Raw genomic sequence first — 24348 nt, forward strand, 5'->3', positions numbered from 1 at the left:
CAACAACAGTTTACCGATCACAAAGCGAAATATGTAAAACCATCCATCAAAAATGTAAATATTAATGAAAATCGAGTAATATAGTGCGTGTGCGTTCGTCCAGACAGGACATGTGAAAATGGCTATATTATTACGCGCAAATTTCGCTCGTTATAAAATACAAACGATAAATTAAAATGTAGTTAGGAGAGGTATTAAATTCGTCACCCCAGAACACTACGGTGATGGATCATTACACTCGTATATATATCGTGCAATACCGTGTAATAATAACTAGTCGTTTATAAAACATGTGAACATATGTACAGATTGTACATATCGTAGCAATTCAATACACCCCGAACAAATTGTATTATTTAAATTTAAGAAATTAATTAATAAACCTTATCAATATACTCTCACGAGAGAAAGAGATCGATGTGTGAACCAATTCAACCGTTCAAATTAAAAATACATCATTTACGCGAGATTATGTGGAGAGTGTGTCAAACTTTGACCTGCGTCCTGGTTCGCCAACCTTTTCTTGGAAGTTATCATTGTTTACTCGGTTTGCGTCATTATTATTAAAACATCCATACAATTACAAGTCGATAAGAGTGCATGCGACGGAAACCGACGTGAAAAATTATAATTAATCCGTCGATTGATTCATTAGTTAACATGTACCAAATTCGTATCAACAAATGTTCCGCTTCGTACACATTATAGATTTACGAATCGATCGAACGTGCGACACATTTACCAATATGGTCGGATATAAAAGGTTATATATAACAACGACTATAAATAATGAATTTAAAAAAAAAAACAATTATCGAGCCGTTGTAAACGTTTGACCGACTACGACGGTCGTAACTCAGATGAGCGGTTAATTCAGTAGACGCGAATGGCTTCATAAATATTGTCGGCGTTTGATTCGACACACGTTTTAATTTGCCAAATTTCGCATAAATCTTCGCAGACGACACATCACAGTCTTATCAGTGATGCCAGATGGATATACACACTGTATATAGTATTTTATAATATATTCGGCGATAAACCCCCCCGCGAATAAATCATATCGGCCCGCTGACAAACCATACATTGCCGCTCTTTAATTATTATTATCGTATATGTGTGTTCAGTAATAAATAAACACAATAAACATAGTATAGTTGTTATGTGTTTCGAGTGGCAAATTGCAAAATTAGCGTTGTTTTACGACCGAAGCGATAAATGAACGCTAAAACGACATACAAATTATATTATGATAATTTAATTACGCTTCGCTTCTTGTAGGTACGTTAATACGTTTTGTATTTGTCCCAAACGAGTGTACACACATACCGAATTTGAGTCGGTGAAATTTTAAGAATTTTCCAAAACAACACTGCAAAATCGTTACTACAGATTGTAAAAACCTTCAATATAAATACTATGTAGTTGGCATGAATGGTACATTTTAAATTAAAATAAATTATACAAATTAATTAATAAAAAAAGATTCATAAATCATTTTCAAGCATTCCAAACTATTTACAATGTTAGATTACATCCTTCAAAACATAAAACAATACTGATGAAGTGAAAAATTTTCATTGAAAATGGGTCATAATCATATTTCAAACATTCCAAACTATAAATATTGTAATATAAACATTATTTTAATATAAAATTATTATTAAATAATGATGTGTGAATTATGGTAGTCGCTCAGAATGCAAATTTTTCGGAATAAACATATATGCAAATTTAATTTCAAATCAATTCATCAAATATCTAGCGCGAAAATCAAAAGCGAAATTTTCACTAACGCGTTTGAAATATTGCCAAAAGTGAACAATTGTGACATTTGTCGTACACACGCGAGCCGAAGACGATTATTCAAAACGAACCGAGCAAATTCTGAACGAGTCCAATCAATAGACGGAGCATTTTTATTTTGACAGGTGCAAACCGATCGACGACGTTTCTCAGGAGTGCACACCGAAGACGACAATCAAAAACGCAGACTTTGTACTCAAAACACACGTGTTTGTCGAATATTTCGTATTTTTCCACCGTCATTATTACTTTATAGTATTGTCAGTTTCATAATAACCACTCCGGCCTGTCATATTCGTGTCATTTGCGCGTGTGATTGATGTCAGAGAGCAAGCATAGAGAACATTCATCGGTCTCACAATTTTCAATCAGAAAACATTCACCCACACAAGTACACATTAAATGTACATTAACGTGTTTCGGGGTCGAGACAATGACCACTATTTTGAATGTGTATAAAATTCACTAAACGGTGTGTATAATATAAATATATAAATGTATGGCTGTGTAGAAGGCGTGTGTACTTAGCGGCGAACGAGCCCTCATTATCCTTTTGTTACGTGTGTTTTTTCTTTGCGTAAAAAATAATCGTTTTGTTTAGTATGTACGATGTTTGAACTCGTTCGTTTTGTATTTAGGTACTTATCAAAAGCGTAATGAACCGACGACTGAATTTTTACAAGGAAACGAAAAAAAACCGTACATAATAAGAATAATAAGAGTGTGTGCTAAGTGAACTGTGTCTCTATTCCGAGTAATCGGGAAAAGGCGTTAAAGGTTATTATTATTATATATGTGTGACTAATTAACATTCCGACGATAAAACACTTTGTTATTATTAATGCGAATATGTTGTTCTCATAACAATTAAATAAATAAAAAAATGTAGGACAAAAAAGTATGTACTGACTGATCTTGTAAGCAATACAATGAATTGAACAATTCTCTTTGTATGCATCTATGTAAGATGTATTTGTACGAGTATTCTAAAATTAAAAATATTATGCTTCAAACAGTGATCATTGAGTATTGTATTCCACCATTTTATAGACTGTGTCACTTAATGAATACCTACAATACGGCTAATCTGGTATTATCATTTAAAATTGAGGAGAATCTAACATATCAATAAATAACAATGAAATTCGTGAATAATACCCTAATAAACCTACAGAAAATAAATAATTTGACTAAAATTTCAATCAATAAATTCAACCCAAAAACCGCTGCATCGTATATATTTAAAATAAAAACATAAACTTTCCCAAATTACATGACCAAAAAACACATCGAATCATCAGAAATGCATCGACTTTTAGTTATATAGGGCTCATATATCAATACAAAAATAAACATTTATCACCGTGCAATTAATAATGTCGAGCAAAATTCACGGCAAATATCCACTAATAGAAATCAATGGACGAAGACGATAAGGGCGTAGATTTAACCTTTATCTCTCTCGCGCGTATAAAATACATAATATAATCCTAGCGGTATTGCCGCAGAATATATTTATCGCTGTGACAAATTGATTTCGATAATAATAATTTCGACGAAATCATTACAAGCAGACCTATCGAAAAATCCATGGATAATCGAATATTACATTATATCACATTTCGACCGAATATATTTATATATTACACTGCTAGTGTCGATTTATCAACGATCAACTTTAGAAAGCGAAATGCGACATCCGAATTCGAAAAATAATGAACAAAATCGATATATAAATAACCAATTCAAAAACGAATGCACTTTTGTGACATGGCAAATAAAAATGTATAATAATCGAGTCGAGCGACTTGACATTCGACTGACCTGGATCGGGGGCGTCGAGGGTCTGCGGGGGGTGGTGCGGTAAAGGTCCTGGAGTACCTCCTGAGCCTGGAGAACGAACGTCTTCGTTTGCTGCTCCTCCGTATGATAAGGATGATGACGGTGGTCGCTGAAACAAAGAGAAAAAAATATTTATAAATTTAAAAGAATATATTTTTCACAAATGGAATACGGGTGAAGGGGTGAGTTAAGAGGTATATAATATTTCATAATTATAATATGGTTCGGGCTCTGCTATTCCGAAGATTCGCTGTTGTTGTTGTTGGCAAACAGCCTGGGGTTAAAAATCGGTATCAAAGGAATCCAACAGACTCGAATTCTTCTCCTCAAACAAAATCTGGCTTACCTGTTGTGGCAAATTAAATACCTTTCAGACCAAACGAATTGCTATAAGTTTACGTACAACGTATAGCATCAATAGAGATACCTTTTATATTAAACCCTTACTTAAAACACAGCTCATTACATGTATATACATATATGTACATAGATAGAAAACGGAATTTAACTTCACTGACATATGTATTTTATTAAAAAGCAAACTTGAACTCTTTTTTCCTACATCTTTTGAGTGTTCAATATTAATTTTGAATTTTACTACAGTGATACATTTGTATGTATGTACATACATATATATAAATATCTTAACTTGTAAACCTTATAAATCTATTTTGGGTCAATAACTATGATTTAAAGTTTTTTTATATAGAAAAAATCCAAATCCGCTCACATACATACATATATACATATGTATGAGTACAACATTTTCATCAGAGTTATAAAAAGTAGGTTCGAGAAAGTGCATTGAAAGTAATACCGAAAAATCTCAATCTAATCGTCTGAAAAAATATAATTTTGGATTTACGACGTTTACAAGTTAGTGTATCGATTTCTCAGTTTTAACTTTAAGCTATTATACTTTCTAAAGGAATATATATTAAAAATCTTTGTAGTTTAAATAATCAAATACATATCTACACACATTCTCTACATATTTCTACATACTAAAATTTCAATTTTCAAGTTTACAAGTATAGTAAACGAACAGATTAATAAGAAATGAAATTTTCATACAATTTCTAGTTCGTTTTTAATTTATTGACATTGTATAATATCTACGTACGTTCGGAGCATTTCATTGAGAAAATGTGTCGGATAAATTAGAATACATATTCAATGTCAATATTTTCTCAATTGTAAAATCGGGCACGCCCGATCTAAAAACATTATTGCATACAATAGTTCGAGTCTCATTTGAATTTCACGGCACACGATGCGCCTCCTAGCGTAACATACGCCATATCTATCCATAGTTATACGGAAATGTACACAAATTAAACCAGATCATACCACACTAGAATACGAGAGGAAACTTTCACGAGTCCGATACATAATTCTCGAGACCTTTCGACAATGGAAACAATTGACTTCAAACAACAACTTATCATTCGAAACGTGTAATTCCCGCCTTGTTTATCATGCTGTAAACACAGTAATAAACAATAAAACATCTAACGCGTTGAAAATCAAAATTAACCCTATAAAAACCGAACTAAAAATACTAAACGTGCCACCGCGCAGTGGGAACCGGTCGTAATACAGAACTCGCACGATTTCAAATTCAACTGCACCTTAAATTAAGACTATTACAAAAAAAAAGAAAATACTACAATAAAGACACAATCCTAGTAGGTGTTTAAGATTAGAAACAGACCGCATATAATTATAATTAAAATTAAAAAAAATTCAAAATACATAATTTTTGACATTTCATTTGAAATTAAATATTATTTGTAAGTACTAAGCAATAAAAAAATGACAAATTAAAATCAATATTACTATATTTAAGATTTTATATTAATTTTGGGCGGTTTATTTATTAACAATAATCAATCGTACTTATTACTTAAACAAGTTTTGTCAAAATTGCATTAATTCATTGTTGCAATATTTTGAGATCGTCAGTGTTAGAAATGCGTTTGATGCACGATACAGAGGCGCATGAAATAAATCACACCGATCACGATTTGACTAAACAAGTAATTAAAAAAAAAAAAAAAATACGATATCGATTGCGCGTGCGTGTGTAATTAAGTTGTAATTCAACATGTAAATTGCCCCGGCGAAAATAATTAATTAATAAAAACGCAAATAAATTATTATTGCCGAGCGTATGATTTATCGACGGAGACCGGGCAGCGCGAGGCGTCAAGATAAATCACTACGTATTTATGTATTAAAAAATTCACTGTACACGAGACAGCGTGAATTAAAAATACGGTCGACTATTGTGGGACACACTGTGTGTGTGTATTATTTTTTTTTTTTAATTTTTCCGTATGTTTAGAGTGCCGGGCAGATGTCTCAAAAGAGCCATCGCACACACATATTGTATATATACGACGCAAGGTCTCTCACAAGGACAGACGTGCTTAGAATTTCAAAAACGTTCTCTCTCTCTACTAAACCGAATGCATACACATCGCAAGAGTACACCCACGCATACACTATGGAATGAATAGTTTGTATGTGAAGTTGCGAGCAGATTTTAAACTATGTGTGTACGTACGATGGAAAAACGTCCCACTTTCCCACACTGACTGCGAAAAAAATTTATAAATAAATGTAATCAGTCAAACGTGACAGGTTAAATTTTTAGTGCATATTGTGTGTGTGTGTGATGTGATTATAAAATCGAAACGGTTCCTTGTGCATTCACACACTATGTATGACTAATCGCGACCAAACTCTGAAAATTTATTCTACGTACATAAGCACGCTTCTGTGAATCCGTTTTGATGACAAATTCTCATGTTTAAAGTCGATTATAAAGTAAAATTCGTCTAGAATCACTTTTTTTGAGTAACATGGTTTTATAAATTTTCTATTACTATTGGAAAAACACACTTTTATAGTGCAAATACTGATTGATATGTTTATCAGGTAAATATACGTACATATTTATGTATACCATGTCTCTAATACAACTTCAAACATATGTTAAAACTAAAAAAAATTGATTTAATTTCAGCAAGGTGGAAGTGGGAAATACAAAAGTATTACTAAAAAATATCACAATGCGATTCAAGATATAAAACGATCTCTTAAATTATGCAATTATAATTATGTTATGTACATACATACATATATAGAAAATACGTAGTAGAACGTTTTTAAATATTTAAACACAATTATGGAAAAGTGAAATTTACTTCCATTCAATGGTATGAGAGAAAAGCTTCTTTTTTAAACATATAATAATTCGATTCGTTCAAATGTGTCAGAATGTTAAATTTTAACCGCTCACAGTCAACTGTCATTTTTTTGTTGAAAAAAAAGCCAAGTATCCAAAGAATGTAATGCAATAAAAAAAACCTTATATAGGATGTTACTTTTTATTATTATTATATTATATAGCGTACATTCGATAATATTTTGATTAATCGCCGAGGCAGCGGCGGGTTCGACTGTTTTATTATTCATTACGACGGAGAAAAATAATAAAAGTGGAGGAGAAGTTCGTTAGTAAATTATGATTTAGAACGCCTTTTCACCGGTAGCAGAAATCTTCATTAAGATTTTTTATTTTATTATTATTATTCTGTACACATATAAGAAACGGTAGTCCCGAACGATCGAAAGCTCCGCGAGCGAATAAAGCTCTTAAAAGCTCCGGTCGCACAGTCGACTATCGGCCGAGGTGGGTTTATCTTTTACAGCGCTTTTCAATTAGCCGCAATTATCGTTAACAATTTTACGATATTATATAAAGTATCAACGTTTTTATTTTGTATATATTATATTATTATACACGTATAGGCGACGGACGAGTTTTTAGCGCTTTTAGCGCCCTCGCTCTCTCATCATATACGCGAGCAATAAAATAATAAACGATTAATTTATTTAGAAAAATGATACATACACACACACACATATATGAACACATCTCGACGATAAAATCAATTGTAAAATTATAATAATAATAATACGCAAACGTCAATAAAGCTATCCGAAAATGATGACCGGTTTTATTAAGGCACACTATACATACGTATGTATGTATGTAAGGTAAGGTAGGCACTACTTCCACCATCATTTAAATATTTCATACGAAACTAAAGGATAAAATAAAATTAGTATTCATACTATTAAATAATCGCTTTTGATTAGAATAAATAATTCGATTACTATTATTAATTAATATTTATTGTCTCGTTGATTCGCGAGTTTTTCAGTGTCTCGCAATTCAACGACTTGTAATAAAAATGCTGCATTTGTATTTGTATTTGTAATTGTAATTTGTAATTGGCCAGGAAGGCGCATTGGGATTTACCTGTAAGGCCTTCCTGGTATATATGTAAATAAATAAATAAATAAAATAAATAAAAAATTCGAAAATACTGTCATGAAGTGTGTGAAAATTGTAAAAAAATAGCAACATTGAAATACATATACATATGTAAGTAGCCAAACTTTCTAAGAAAACATTCCAATTAAAATAAAAATAAATCAAACGAACGTTCAATAAAAAAATAAATAAAAAATATTCCACTAATACCGAATACTTATTTCACACATTTTTCATATTTGACGTTTGGCAGACAATCTCAAAAAGCAACCGTTACAATTCAATAAAATTTGGCATTTGAAAATTTAACGATACACGGTAATCGTGGGACAAGTCTGACGGTGGCCATTAAACCGGAAGTGTCATTTAAGCCGCAGACTCGAGTCTATTGCGCGAACCAGTCGATTTTGAGCAAGAATTTCATACACCCACACAATGATGCATACAGTAACGAATTTCGACACGAATCCTCGCACGATCCCGATCTTCACGTGACGCAACCGGACCACTGACCGAGAAAGTCAATTAATTATTCGCAATAGTGCAAGTCGGACATCGGGAAATCACAACGCGAGCACATAGCAATTAACCGATTAAGTGATCAGAGGCCCCGGCTCGGTTCTCGCCCATTTCGACCGAGTGGTAATAAATTTCTGTGCACGAGTCAAACGAGACTTAGCGCCTTATTGACACTATCTATAATTTTCCACCATCCATCATCGTCCATCGGCCTTATCACATTATAAAATATACACGCAATTACTGTAAGACAATACGGTCGCATTAATTCGATTAGCCGTTGAATCAACGCCCGACATAAATCACTTTTACGCCGTACCGAATCCGAAATCAAACAAAATGTACCTACACACTTGTCGACTTGTCGATAAATACGACGATGAAATTATTATACGAAACTAAAACGTGAGACGCACTCGCTTTTGGCAATACATACATACATACATTGTATTCCAACGTGGACCGGTCATAAGTAATGAACGCGCGCATAAATTTCCAATTTGAATTTATTTAAAATCATTACATGTATCGATGGCGAGTATGAGTTCGGCAGTAATTTATACACAAATGTAAAATTATTCAATTAATTAATCATATTCGCAAGTTAATGCGCTTTTGATGCAATTAATACTGCATCGATGCGTTCATACATACATGGGTTAATCTGTTTGCATTATAATTATATTAAATTTAATCAACGTAAAAATTAAGCGAGACAGAACGGCTAGTCAAATTATGAAACATACATATATTGATGTAATTTTACCTCATGGAACTAACTCTCATGGGATTTTTTTTAATATAAAAATAAAAATCATACATATGCATACTATTTCCAAATTTTATACATTCGTTTTAACAATCGAAAAAAAAAGACTTTTAAAATCAATAAGTTGCCCATGATGATTTAGATCCATTCGTAAAAACTAGATTAAAATAAATTATCAAAAAATAATCTACAAAAAAATTGATAATATTTTTTCTAGAATCGCCCGTATCTTTGCCGCACCGTGTGCGTCTCTGATCAAACAACTCCGGTTCAAATCGTAACGGCGGTGAAAAAAAATTCAATTAAATGAAAATATTGATCAAACAACCTTTCGCCGCATATATTACATATTAATAAAGCCGCCGGAAAAAATCGAACAAAGAAAAACTATTATTTTAATGAGTAATGGTCGGTGGCCGCGGCTGTGAAAAAACGCTCGTAAAATGTCGCTAATTAAACGCGAGAGACATTTGTAAGGCGCGTTAATTATTCAACAATAAAACTCGATCGCCACTACAAACTCAACAATAAAAAATATAGTACATGATATATGTAGGTATAATCGATCAATCGTTAAAATCCTAATTTGCCTGTTTCTATGTAGTCAACGGTGCATATTTTATTCTATGACTTTGCTGAATTGCTACCCTTCTACCTACCCTCGACTCGGCAAATATGTAAGCATTGCACTCTGAAATATGCATAGAATCACACAATACTTTAACGTAACCTTTTCCTTATGCATAAACAATGACGGCTGGTTTTATAGACGGGGTGGGAAAAAGTCAATAGTAGGAGGAACAAGAAGATCCACTCCCAATATATGTACATAGATACATACATAAGTACCTACATACATATTATGTATACTGCATTCATATTTCAAAAAGCCAAGCACAATGTGCAATATTTTTCACATTTTAAATGCGTAATGGTTAGCTGTAATAAAATCATCGATTCAATACGCCTTTTTTCAAACTCAGATTCAATGTTTTTCTCCAAATGCTTAGATATGTTCCTGTATTAATTATTCGTTCATATTTTAATTTTTTTTTTTGTATATATTATTTAAAAAGAAACCGGCTTTAGCTCGTATATACATAGGTACTACACACATTCATACATATATCAAAACACTAATAAACCAAAGTTTCGCACCGACGACGATGATGATGATGATACGAACATCATTACAATTGAACGATAAATCAAACGGACGACTCGAGCTGCATATAGGTAGTACATGGTAGCCTCTCTCTGGTATTATTTACTGCATATCTACGCCACTTTAACCCGTCAACGACTTATCGACCGACTTTTATACGCCTCTTGTTTATTTATTTCCATTTTTTTTTCGTAACAAATATAATTTATTTTTTCAACGGCAGATAATACAGAGTCGAAGATTTTATGACGCATTAAATTCGAATATAAAAGATACCCAGCTATCTCCGCAGATACCCCCCCACTCTATGTACCGAACTCGGTATACTAATGGCCCCGGTCCCGTTGAGATTCGAACCCCGAACTCCCCGAGATACACGACACTTCACTTTGCCACTCGGATCATTATACATTATCGGGTTAGATTCGGCGAAAGATGCCACCGTGCAAAATTCGAAACCCTACGCACAATCTACCAGTCGCTGGCGACACCGAAACGGTTAATTCGAATCACAAACAAACGAGATCAAAAACTTCAAACAGGACGCCATCGACGTATCAAAACCAGCGTAATTGCAGTGTGAAAATTAAATATAAATTTGCTAACTGGCCAACTCATCGCGCGCTCGGTCAAGTGGTTACACATTACTGCTTGCCGTTAACCCGACGGTTATTTTAACCAACTCGCAACATTAACGACGCTCAGTAACGCAATGTTTAACACACACACACTTGTATTAATAATATATGAGGTGAAACTGCAATGTTTACGTGTGTTTGTGTGTAATACATACATACATAGTCGTATTATCTGCGAAACGCATCATCATCATCAATGTTCATTTCGCTTCAACATTTTAGAATCCGTTCCTTGTAATGGAATTCTGCTCGAGTATTACACATTTACAGATCGCAATCTGTCCGCTTTGCTATTCCAGGGCCGTGCACTTGCGTATTTTCAGGCGAAAATGATATGCGCTTTAACTAACCGTTGAATCGTTTGAAAGTTGCATACATCTCACGCTCACTTCAAATAAAAAATATAATGTTTTATCATATTAATGGATTAAACCGTACTCAAAAGCAAATTCAATGTTAAAACTTTACGCTTAATTGATAATGCAAATTTGAACATGAAATTTCCATTGAAAAACATCACATCCAAAATTAAATTCATACGCAAAAAAAAAGTAAATATCCTCTATAATTGAATCCGACACTGAAAAAAGTGCAATCTTTGAGCAGATTAACCTTTGAAGACGATTTATAATTCGCCGGCCGCAAATTAGGGTAAAGCGCGTCGACGTGATTGCACGTTGCGCTTCGACCCAAATGACAATAGATGATAAAAAAAAAAATTGTAAAATTGAGTCGTTTTATTAAATAAGAGGTTATTATCGTCCCAATTTTTTCCCCGCGTTAAATATAATACGATAATATAAGGTTGATATTTACATTGAGCGGTCGGGTCGTCCGTGTTGTTCCATTAGCGAAGATTAAAGCCCTCTGGAAAAACAGGTGCGCGTTTTAACCGCCAAATTATCAATTTATCCCACCTTATGGCTTACCGAAAAGTGCGCCATAACCTCGATAAGATACTCAGATCCATTTTTTTTTGTATTCCATACTAAAATTTCCAAATCCGTAGACACACATGTGTAAACGGGGACTTTTACCGGTGCGCGCGCACTTTGCCGACTCCTGGTCACGTTTGTACGTACGGCCGTACATAAATCAGTGTCGTCGTCGACGTAGATCTAGATCAGTAATGTCAGTGGGATCTAGATCAAGTCTAGGTCGCATCTGTGACAATTTTACTAATTAATTCGACGATAAAGGAAAGGCGATCGGTCCGAACTTAGCGCCCTCCCGTGTTATAAATCGATATCGATTAAAAGAACGCACATTCAATATATACATACATATATATGTATATGCATACATAAATACATACATACATTCGAGAATAATTTATTACCGTTAAAACGACACTCAATTTGAATTATATTCTAATCAATCATACGCATGTATGTATTTATTTGCGATAAATTTCACTCTAACGTACATAAGATCAATTGAGCCGTAGTATTAGTGGCATGTTCGATTGCAAATTACGCGCCTACTAAATGCGATGATTACTTTTGCTCGAACTGTTTACATTATATTAATTATAATTTATTGATATAAAACGCACAAGTAAATTGTGTAGCTAATGAGCATATCAACTAATGAGAATAAACATTATTGAAATATGATATAATAATATTATACGTACATAATAAATTCGTACATTTTCTCCACGAACGCATTATTATACTCGTATATTGTACGCACCGCAAACTTAATAATTCACTGTATTTTTAGGCAATTTATACATAATTAAAATTATACAAATTGTAAATAAATACACCCACAGACAATTTAAACGAATATAATGAACACTAGAAAATTTTAATGAGCAAAAAAAATATACTACAGACAGTCTATTGTTTGTATTGATCAATAAAATGCTAATACATAATTCGTATTATAAAATATTGATTAATTAAAAATTTATTAGATATATTGTAATATAAAACTAGATATATTGAAATTACGAATTAAATATAAATCAATTAATTTTACATTTTAATAAAAATAAAGTAAAAAGTTACAATCAACATATGTAAATACATATGTAGATAGATAGGTACATAGGAATGGTCAAGTCATTTAATAATTCTAACAAAGTAACCATTCAATACTTAATACTCATTCAATACTTAATACTCATTCAATACTTAATACTCATTCAATAGCCCTTATATAAATCTTAAATCAAGGCAGATCTACCGACACATAAATATATAATTTAATCTAATCCGATACGGAATTCAAACTCTAGAAGGGTCTCTCACATGTTGCACACATTTTACAACGTCAAAGCACTATAAAACGGTTCTCGGGATATTAAAAGTTTTTAAAGTAGTACCGGTGCATCGCGTGCACTACTACTTAACTAAACATATACATACATATATCTTAGATTGAATGTCCCCTATAAAAAGTGGCACTCGGTGGACCATAAAATTCCGTAAATAAAAACGTTGCACTATGAATAATATCAATAAAAAACCTATTCGTTTTAATTTACGCCCCATTAATCACACCCCAAACGAGCCATAGATACGACCCCGACATCCACCAAACAGAATACGGACATGTAAAGCTTTGCGAATTCCTCAATTCAAAAGTACATACATATATGTACGCACATAATACGTAATACGTAAACACACCCGATGGTCGAGTATTACAATTATTCGTACACGATGATGATTCGAAACGGTCAAAAACCCTAATCGCATAATAAACGCGCCGACGCTAACGAGCTTCGGAAGAAAAACACGTCGAAATGAAAAGCCTAAATGTGTATGTATGAACATATAATACGACGAACAAATGTTGTTTGTATGTTATTTACTCAAGTAAATGAACCGTGAAGTCGAAAGAGCACAAAGTGTTGCAACTAACGCATGTTTCCCCTGTATATGCATAATTCGAATAAAATATTGCCGAACAAATGGCGCGCCCGATCGACTCATTATACCCGATAAATAAATACGTAAACACTGGTTTTGTGCAATAATTATATGTGCGTTCACACCTCTGAAACATGGAATGCTGCATGACGTAGAGCGCGTGATGTACGCGGTGGCAAGCCGTGTCTGTCAAATTCGAAAGAACGCACATTCGAAAGAAAAATGTTCAAACCAAAAACAAAAAAAAAGATTGACATCTTCTGTGATGTAATATTTAGATGTATGTATTATAATTTGATGCCAATCAATACCATTCAAATAATCCGAATTAGTATGCAAACTTTGCACGCTAAATTTCGGCATTATATTTTTTTGAAGATGTTCAAATTCAAACTTGCATTATAAATTGTATGAAGAATATGCCAAAAATATTTAAAATAATGGTTGATTATTTCTGTTCTCGACAATTGCACACATTAAATAACAATTAATGTCTAAAATAACAGAACATTTGCATAATACGTCAAATTAAATACAACTCGAATCGAGTGTGCAAATTTTAGCCACGTTCAGTTCAAACTTTTAAAATGTGTATTAAAAAAATCTATACATTTTTATAAGCAATTAAAATTATTTGAAATATGTTCAAGGTCAAATATATGTGAGTAATAAAAAATGGGTCAAAATGTAAATAAAAAATAGGCATTAATATAATAACAGACTACTACGTCAAATTAATCGAATTGGATATGCAAAAATTTAAGGCTCAACTTTGCCATCATAATGAGATTTCTAAATATTTCTTTAATATGTCACAGTCCAAGTTTACGTTTCGTTCGTTCATGAACATACAAGTTCGTTCATACACGAACCGAACTGGCCAGTTATAGCGTACACACAAGAACAAATCAATTGTGTACACAAAAGCACAAATTAATTATGTACACAAAAAATCAAAACAAAACGAACTATAAAAGTTTGTTCATGCACAAACTATCAAGGCGCAGCAGACACACATATTTTGCAAATATAAAAAAACCGCCAGCACGCCTGGTCTATGCTATGGTGCTCAAATCCAATATGGGCCAAAAATCCTTATATTAACGTTGGTTTGATAGTGATCAATAACGGTGATTCCCATATTTGAAGAAATGTAGGAGAAACTTGTCGAAAAAATAGCCCCGTGCGTTGTGAGATATGCTTTTTAACCACAGAAGGCCAAGAACGCGTCCATGCCGTACGTTTCAGTGTGTTTGCGAAGTATTTTTAATCGTTTATCGCATCCTCTATGTATATATGTATGCTTACCCTATTTATAATTAGCGGAAACGAGAATTATAGCAACGTTGCAATGTGGTTTCCATGGGATTTCTCTTTTAAAAACTTGGAGTTTTGACATATGAAAGGCTTTGACAGCTAAAAGTATCATGTGACATCCGGTGATTTTAAATACAATGTGTAGCTTTTGACTGTTCAACTATAAAACCAATAAATAGTTAAGTGCATGAAGAAAACGGAGTGAACACTTACATACTTGGACTTTAACATACATATAATCAGTAATGAAATAGGTACACACAAGGTCAAATGTGCATAAAAATATGACATAAAAAAATTATTCGCATTATAATCGTTCGAAAAAAAAATGCATTGAATCATCACACTAAAAATTAAGCTCATTATCAACACACACACAAAAAAACTGACTATTTGACAGTAACGTGCTAAGCCCGACAATCGTCTCGTCACAATGAGATTAACGTCACATAATCGGATACAGGGAAAGCTACATAAAACACGAGATTTAAACCACCGCAGCAGATAAGATCCGTTCATTCGACTCAATTACGACCGATTTAATACTGAAAAATCCTCAAATATGGGGCGAGAACGACGGGGGGGGGGTTGGGGGGAAATCGCTCGCATAACTTAATGTCGCAATAGCAGCGAAAAGGTTAATTAAAAGCAATACTATAACGACCGATAGTCACGAGAGGCGAAGTGCAACGGACAGGCTCGCTATAAAGTGTAGTGTATTACGACCGCGTATTGAATATTCATCGATTCAATACACACCCAGTAGTAGTATTGATAATTCGATAATTTACTATTGGACGAGATCATTAATTGAATTCTAGAGAATTACATATCTACATATACATAAACGCGCTCAGATTTTTTATTTTATTTTTTGATAAAGCTGGATATTTTTATTTATACCCAGTCATCATAATCAAGGGCAGGCGAGTGTCCGGGGGTGGATATTACCACCCTGAGGCGAGCGATGAGTTTGCGATCTGCGAACCCTTCGTCGAACAGCTGTGTACATTCGAAAATGTACCGGGAAATTACTCGACAATTTACCGACTGACCGTTATCGACAAAAAATACTGTTAATGTCCGTCAATGCTCGCATAATTTGAATTAAGTGTGTATAAAGATTGTTATTGTGCGCTTTTAAAGGCGTTTAAAAGCGAGACCGTCAGCCAAAGGGTTGACTCGCGTTGTGCGTCTGTCATCGCTCATCGCACACACTCAACTATAATGTAATTGAATTTATTTTTTTATTTTATTGATAATAATCAAATAATCAAATATGGACCTTAAATATCATTGTCTTTTTTGCTATTGTTATTCCCCAATTTGAATAGTGCTGCTGAACGAAAAGAATTATGAACAAAATACAACATCAAATGATGATAAAAGGATTTTCAAAAAGATATTCACCCAAGTAGATCTTCATTTCATGAGTTATTTTGGCTTTGACTATTCCTTTCTTTAAGAAGAATACCACGAAATCCTTTCGGTATCAAACAGGGTACATAAATATGTACATTTTTAATCACTGAGTAGAAAGCAAGAGTGAACAGTGAAAAAAACAACAAATGAATAAAAGTTGTAATGAATATTGTGTCTCTAAATAAATGAATAAAATATTTGAATTTTCTTTACACAAATTCAAAAATATATCAGTACCGATTTAAAATTAACAAAATGAAATAAAAACGAATGCATTTGTAACGTGACATGTGTTCGAGATCGTTTTACCAAACTTTCTCGGTCAATCTCTTCTTCTCTCCCTACCGTACATATTGTTGCAATACGACACGTTTAAACGCACACACATATCTACATATGTAGATGGAATACATTCGAAAAACAGTGGGAAACGAGTGAATATTTCGGGAATTAACACCACATGTGCCCCCACGTCCCGGATGAAAGAATTAACAACGGGACGAACCCCCGAACATCGAGACACGTCACTCAAAAACCCCCAAAATTCAACTACCCCAAGCGTTTGAAAAAAAAAGTAAAACAAAACAAACTAGCAAGCATATGCCGCGAATTTTGAACCCACTACTATATTGAACACGTACAGATCGGACGCCCTTACAGGAAGGTCAAACTCTGCAAGCAATTTACGCGTGAGCGTACAAAATGAGTCATTTTAAACTATTTTTAGAAATTATTTCAGCTAAAACTCAGACATTTAAATAACATGATATAAAACTCAAAATCATTGCGTATTATTTTCATTAATTAAATATTGCATTAACTTATTAATACATTCAGAAAAAAATCATTATTCCTAACAAGTACGAAAAGTGAACGTTTTAGACGTAAAGAGCAATTCCATTAAACAATGATAAGACAGATCATGGTCAAACTTCAACGTTTTGTAGAAGTAAATATAACATTTGCATTAATGTAAAATCTTTGATTTAATATTTAATGTGTATAAATTGTAACTACATGTGTGTTGTATAATGTCAGCTAAATCAGTATCGGTAGTGAGTAACAATTTGAACTTTAAAAATATATGAAAAATAGAAATTGATCACATTCAGCGGCGCTTTTAAAATTTTCCACATCCACAAGTAATATATAGCACGCGTTCTCAAACTGTGACGAGTTATGAACGTAGTATATCGCCGTTAGAAAAATATTAGCTTTGGCTATGGAGTCGTTGCGCGCGTCAGTGGTTCCGTTCGCTCACTTCGGAATTACAAAATTGACATTTTTCGATATAGAACAAAATAAAAATATACTCAAAACTAGAAGCCACGTTTGATGTCGTCTTATTTTATTTTTTCTCTATACATTTATTTTTCTTTTCGCTTCAGAAACGGGACGTTCTTGAACGTCCGGCACAATATTCTCGCGGTCGTCGCACACACAAGCACGCATGCTTGTTTATTTTCGGGTGCGTTGGCGCACCACGATACGACAAGATAAAGAGAAAATGTGGATTTTGGCATTCCATTCTTTCTAATTTGGGAACGGAGAGACATGGCGAGGGTTGTTATTCTATTTTCTTCGACCATTCTTACTTGCATACTCGACCGGGTTGTGAACGGCGTACAAATTTGAAAGCCAAGTATTGATTGGAAACACAACTCATTTACACCAGGAAAGTTTAAAAATTTAAATGTTTACACAAAAACTAAAAATAGCACATTAAAGTCACAACCCTAGTTATCGTACTGACATCAGAAAAAAACCGCATAAAAATATAACAACAATCGTAAATAATTAAATTTAAAAAATGTATACTTTTGGCTATACGTTCAGGTGTATAAAACAAGCGATCAAGAACCCATGAAAATATGTAATAAGGTTGTTAAGATTATGTGATAAGTAACAATTATATATTGAATGAATGTTGTAGAATTTGTATGCAAGTTCTCGGTATGACCTAAAACTTTTAAGTCTGTGACTTAAAATGATCAAAAGTGTGATTCGCGAGAAACAATGCGCGAGAACATTCAAATTCGCGGTTACACTCGTCGTTCATCAAAAGTATGCGGACAGGTAATCATTTCAGGTAAACCGTCGTTACACCTCGTACGGTGCATTTGCGGTGATGCGAAACGCAATGCGAATGCAATTCGTCATCGTTGCATCGTCGCCTTGCATCGTAATTTGGCGATGCGTTTTTCGCGCGCACGCAATCTACGAAGCCTCCTCTCTTTGCGCTCATAAATAATAAACTGCATGCGATAAAATTTAAAAAAATAAATGCATGCAAGTACAGTAAAAAAAACACGCACCGGATATCGCCTGTCGTTCGGTGATGTATTGCGATGCAGTTTTTTCCTATTAATTTTAAGGTCACGTTCTTACGTACGTACATTATGCATCGATAAGCTGCGACCACACCGAAGACTTCTACGGATTATTTGATTAATATATACAAATTATTTTCAGGTACTAAAATATTCAAATTATAAATAAACGATTTGAATACTAAATAAGCAAAAAAAAAGTGCAAATTTAAATGCCTAAATTTATTATATTAATTCCATAAAAACGTTTGCGAAATACTGAAACAACGTTGCAACATTTTTAGTTTAATTTTTTCAATTTATACTTACATATTTTCAATACAAAAATAATCAATAAAATTTAAAACTATGTTTAAAAATATAATTTCATACTAAAATGTGCAAATTAATTAATTTTAATGCAAAAAATAAATCAACGACTTCAAACAAAATTAGTTTGGCTTGAAATTTCATTATTCATACATATTTATGGATCAATTTTTAGTGGATTTTAATTTATTAAAAAATATAAGTAGACAAACGGTTTAAATGTAAGTTCACCTGCTCACATGTGGATTTGAAGGTATTGTACAATACAAAAATAAATATAAAATAAAAATAGAGGCGTTCATACATCCGAGTGTCCTGCTGTGAATGCGATTTAATTGTGAATGGATTTTACGCTTGAAAAGATGCTTCGTTGGTTACATTTTGAAAGTCGATCCTGTACCAACACACACATATGTTGTTCTAGGAAACTTTAGGTTGAAATTTCTTTTTTCCATATGAACTTTTTGGTTGACAAGACGAGTCGCCGCAGGGGTGCTATTTTTAAAAGTCCCAAAATCTACCGTGTACCTACACGACGATGTCTGGCGACGACTATTGAAACTTGAAAAGACTTGGAAGAGACAAAAAAAAATACTTGGAAGACGCCTCCGAAATGCAAATGTGGCAAAAAATCGGCGAAGAGCGGACGGGCTACCTGACTTTTGGAAATATTGCGGATCGAAATCAATTTTGACAGCTGCAATGATCTCGCGCCACGTCAATCAACCCAAAAGACAATCCATATATTGGACTGTATATAATAATTATTAGGATTTGAGATTCATATGATAACACTACGATGTTATTTTGATACAGAAAAATCGTATTTGATAAAGGAAACCAACAAGGTGTAGTGCTTAATACTGGAGCACTTTAATAGCAATTCAACTAAAGTTATTAGTCACTTACTATGCCTAGTTAATTTATTAGACACATCTTACTATGATATGATGAAGCTTACTATACTTTTAACGGGAAATTGAACTATTGTCTATGAAATTTCTAACATCGCTTATTTATATGTTACACTGAATCTGTATTCCACATTGAAATTATAGTTGTAGTAAATTATACTTTCGCCAAGCAACTCACTCAAATCAGGACATTGAAAACATATGATCAACTCGAATGCTAGATCACAACAGCACCTTAGCAACAGCAATTAGAAGAAATGACTGAGGATTGGGCATTCTATTCAGGAATCAAACGGTCCACATATGTATGAAGCAGATTTGAACAAACAAAAAGTTGGTCTAACATCATTAAATTTGCCTCCTAATGTAATATATCATTCATACATTGAAGATATCGAAAAAAAATTGTTGGAGGTAGAAGAAGACACAACATCAATTATCAGAAGTAAATCAAGTATCAGAAGTAAATGTAAGTATTCGGAATATAAATTCCCTAAAATGCAAGTGAAAGTATAACTTTTCTGCTTGTATGAAATCACTATAACATATATAATAGTTACGAAAACTAAGATTTCCAGATAGTTGAACAACAGAGACTTCTAATGTCAATGATGTATGTACATATTTAGGCTTTAAGGCACTAAAATTGTATGAAATAGATATGTTCTAAATATTATAATTCTATTTATAGGGCAACTTAAGTTGCAGAACATTAATTTGAAGTTGCCTTATATTAAAGAATACAAAAGTTGCGGTACATATGTATCTATGTATGCACAGAAACAACAAATGTCAACAGTCAAGATTCATAGCACCGATTTTCTTTTCTGTACGTTATTACCTAGAGTTTTAAGCTTTAATTTGAAAGATGATTCGACCATTGAAATAAGCAATTCGAAACCGTTCAAAAAAATGAGCGACCAAGGCACACTCCAGCAGACCACCCAAACTCTAAAAACAGAGGAAACAATCAAACACAAATTAAAAACAGCTGTCGTATGGAAATTTCCTCAACAATGCGACGTTAGGCGAATCGATTTTGCGCAACGTCACCGCAAACGAGTAACTGTCAAGCAAATATAATTGGCACTCTATCGGCCATCTAATGACGGACGCGAGCCATGAGAGCGTGAACTTACTATGCGCGTACGTACGAACCATACATTCGCACGTACGTAATTCGCAGTTGTCCTCACATTGTTCTGTAACAAATTATCTCCTTGCAAATAAATACGAAATTAATTAATTACCGATATAATAACACGTGGGTGAGTAATGACGAGACCGCGTGCCCCGTGGCAATTAACCCTTTCAATGACACTGTTGATTGTGCACTCCGCATGCCTATTACGGATTTATCGTCTTATTACATCTCAAATCGGTGTACATACATACATACATACATATATACCCCGTGGGACATCGACGAGCCAAACTACACATTATATCATTAACTACAGGTGAACCGTTAATTATATGTACAATTTTTCAATCATCCGAGTGCGTACGATACAGCTAAGGCTGCCTTTGATAATTTTAATCCAACGGCGATTATTTCAATTTAAACGATTAGTTATCAATATAATTACATGTGTTTCTGGGAAATCTTATTATAAAATCACGTATGTATGTATCTATGTGTCATTTTCGCAATTCGATCGTATATAGAAAAAAAGATTAATTCATTTTCCCAAAAATCTAATTAAAATTTCTTCAAATTAAAATATTTTTTTATAGAATTTACGAGAAATTATTATCATATTAAAGATATATTAATTTCCGGCTAAGTAAATAAATTACACATATGTATACTTTATATCATATAATTATATAATTCTTCTTTTCCTATATATTCATTTCTTTCTATTACATATTTTCTTTTATTTCGTTATTTCATTTTCTTGTTTAATTTTTCCTCTCTTATTTTTATATTTAATTTATTATTTTTATCTTGATTTTTTTTTTCATTTAATTTATATATACATATGTATGTATGTTGAACCTTTTGGGTCTATTTAAGGCCCACTCCCACTCCGCAGAATAGATGCGCACACTTAAGCCGTATACTGACTATTGCTTCTGCGCACCTTTCCCGTGGAGTGGGGGTGGGCCTTTATACAAGTAAGTAACTCTAAGTTAAGTTAAGTTTGGTTTTAAATTCAACTTGCTTAAAAATAAAGTGATAAATGGACAGTTTTAATTAGAATGTTAAAGAATTGCATTCAACTTCATTCAGAATGTTCAGAATTGCATTCAAACTCAACTTAACTTAAATATGGCTTTCATCAAATGGTGATCCATATGAAAAATGACTAAAAATATTTCATACAACCGTCAAATAAGGATCAGACAAAAATCAAATCAATCAACAATCTCGAACGAATCCAACTCCACACATCACTCAGCATCTAACCTGAGCCTGCCCCAATCGCAGTCACATGATGATCGATTACTATCAAGGTTTGTTCATTCATGAAGCAAGCAGGAGAGATAGAAGACGATCCGATCGTGTCGCCGATTAATGGTTTCGTGCGAGCGCCATTGTTCGTGACCGTTGCGGATTTGACCGGGTCAACTGCACACGACAACCGACTAAAATTTTCCAACCGGGGAAAACACGGCATCCGGAACCGACTATATTTTATATCGTAATATGAAATAAAAATCGTGGGCGTAGTCTTCTCCGCCTATGACGAAAGTCGCGGTCGATATCTTACCGCAGTGTTGAGAGATCGTGGGCGAAAGAACGGGCGTAGGACAAAAGAGTTGCAATTGGAAGGACCACCTCGTGAGATCTGTGCGTGTGACTCATTTAATATAATATAACATATAATAATATTTCGCAAGAGATAAATAATATAGTGCAAGCTAAAGGTCAACGCGATGCATTTAATAAATCTACAAATGCTGCCTACTCACCAAGGCTTAATAAAACAACGAAATATCACCATCAAAATTTCAATTAAAAAAATCGGAATCTTACAAAAAGGGTCCAACCCACAACTGTAATATCTTATATAAATTCATTTTGCAAAACTACATGTGTCAAAATGTAACAAGTTTTCAACAACAAATTCTTATCTTTGTATTTATTCATTTGTATAGAAAACCTTTAACGAAACGTTGCTTCATTGCTCGAATGTATTTTAGTACGCTTTTATACAACAAAGAAGACAATTTTATATCTGAATATGTTGCAGAAAGTTTATAATATAAATACAAACATTAACCCTTAGCTGCTACGATGTTTTTTTTAAGAAAAAAATGTATTATTTATTAACATACTTCATTGGCCGACCGTGTCAAACTTTACCATGCATTGTATTTGAAACAATACCTTTGAATGGGATGTTTGGTAGCTATGTATATATCTTTCTCTTTCTTTCGTGGTTGTAAATACGAGCTTGCGAGTGAGATGCACTAGGGGGGTGACAGTTTATGATTTCGGTATCGTAAACATTTGGTGTGCATTTTTGTTGCATTTAATTGCACGACGGCTCATGACCTCTATAATAGAAAACAATTTTCTATTGTTTTTGTTATTTTTCTATATTATATATTATTACAGATACAAAATAGTTTAATTAGAAAACTACCCTAAGTAAAAAAAATCATACCTATGATGCACTGGTTCCCAAGTATTCAAATATGACCATTATGACGTCAACAAAAATCGTTATTGTTAAAAAATTTTGCCAGTTTCATAAAGAATAATTCAAAGGGTTAAACACCTTTTAAACACACATAAAAGATGAAAAAACTATAATAGATATACAACTAAAATACGATGATATTATTTTTTTGCGACTTGAAAGCTTCCATACATGTTAACTATCTAGTTAAATAAATATGTAGTACACTAAACAAAATTTTTTCATACATTTGCCGCAACACAAATTACAAGTGCAACAAGCAGAAACTTATCGATGTGAGTCGACTTATCAACAACGAAAAAACAAGCATTTCATCTTATCGAACAAACATCAACGCCGATAAGAACAGACTTCACAAATATGTAATTTTCGGCAATTTCGCAACAACCAACCACCACCTAATTAACACAAATCAACTAAAAACATCCCTCAAT

The 24348-nt window shown here is 33.2% G+C and overlaps 1 protein-coding gene across 1 annotated transcript in view; it reads right to left on the bottom strand.

The window, feature by feature from the left end:
* hth (Meis homeobox homothorax) overlaps window positions 1-24348 on the bottom strand; it is a 473716-nt gene that overhangs the window by 315180 nt on the left and 134188 nt on the right. Inside the window, exon 7 of the mRNA XM_077443725.1 lies at window positions 3631-3757. Within this exon, the coding sequence (XP_077299851.1) occupies window positions 3631-3757 (127 nt within the window). The remainder of the gene's footprint in view (window positions 1-3630; window positions 3758-24348) is intronic.

Source organism: Arctopsyche grandis, chromosome 13 (assembly GCF_051622035.1).
Source record: "Arctopsyche grandis isolate Sample6627 chromosome 13, ASM5162203v2, whole genome shotgun sequence".
Lineage (NCBI taxonomy): Eukaryota > Metazoa > Arthropoda > Insecta > Trichoptera > Hydropsychidae > Arctopsyche > Arctopsyche grandis.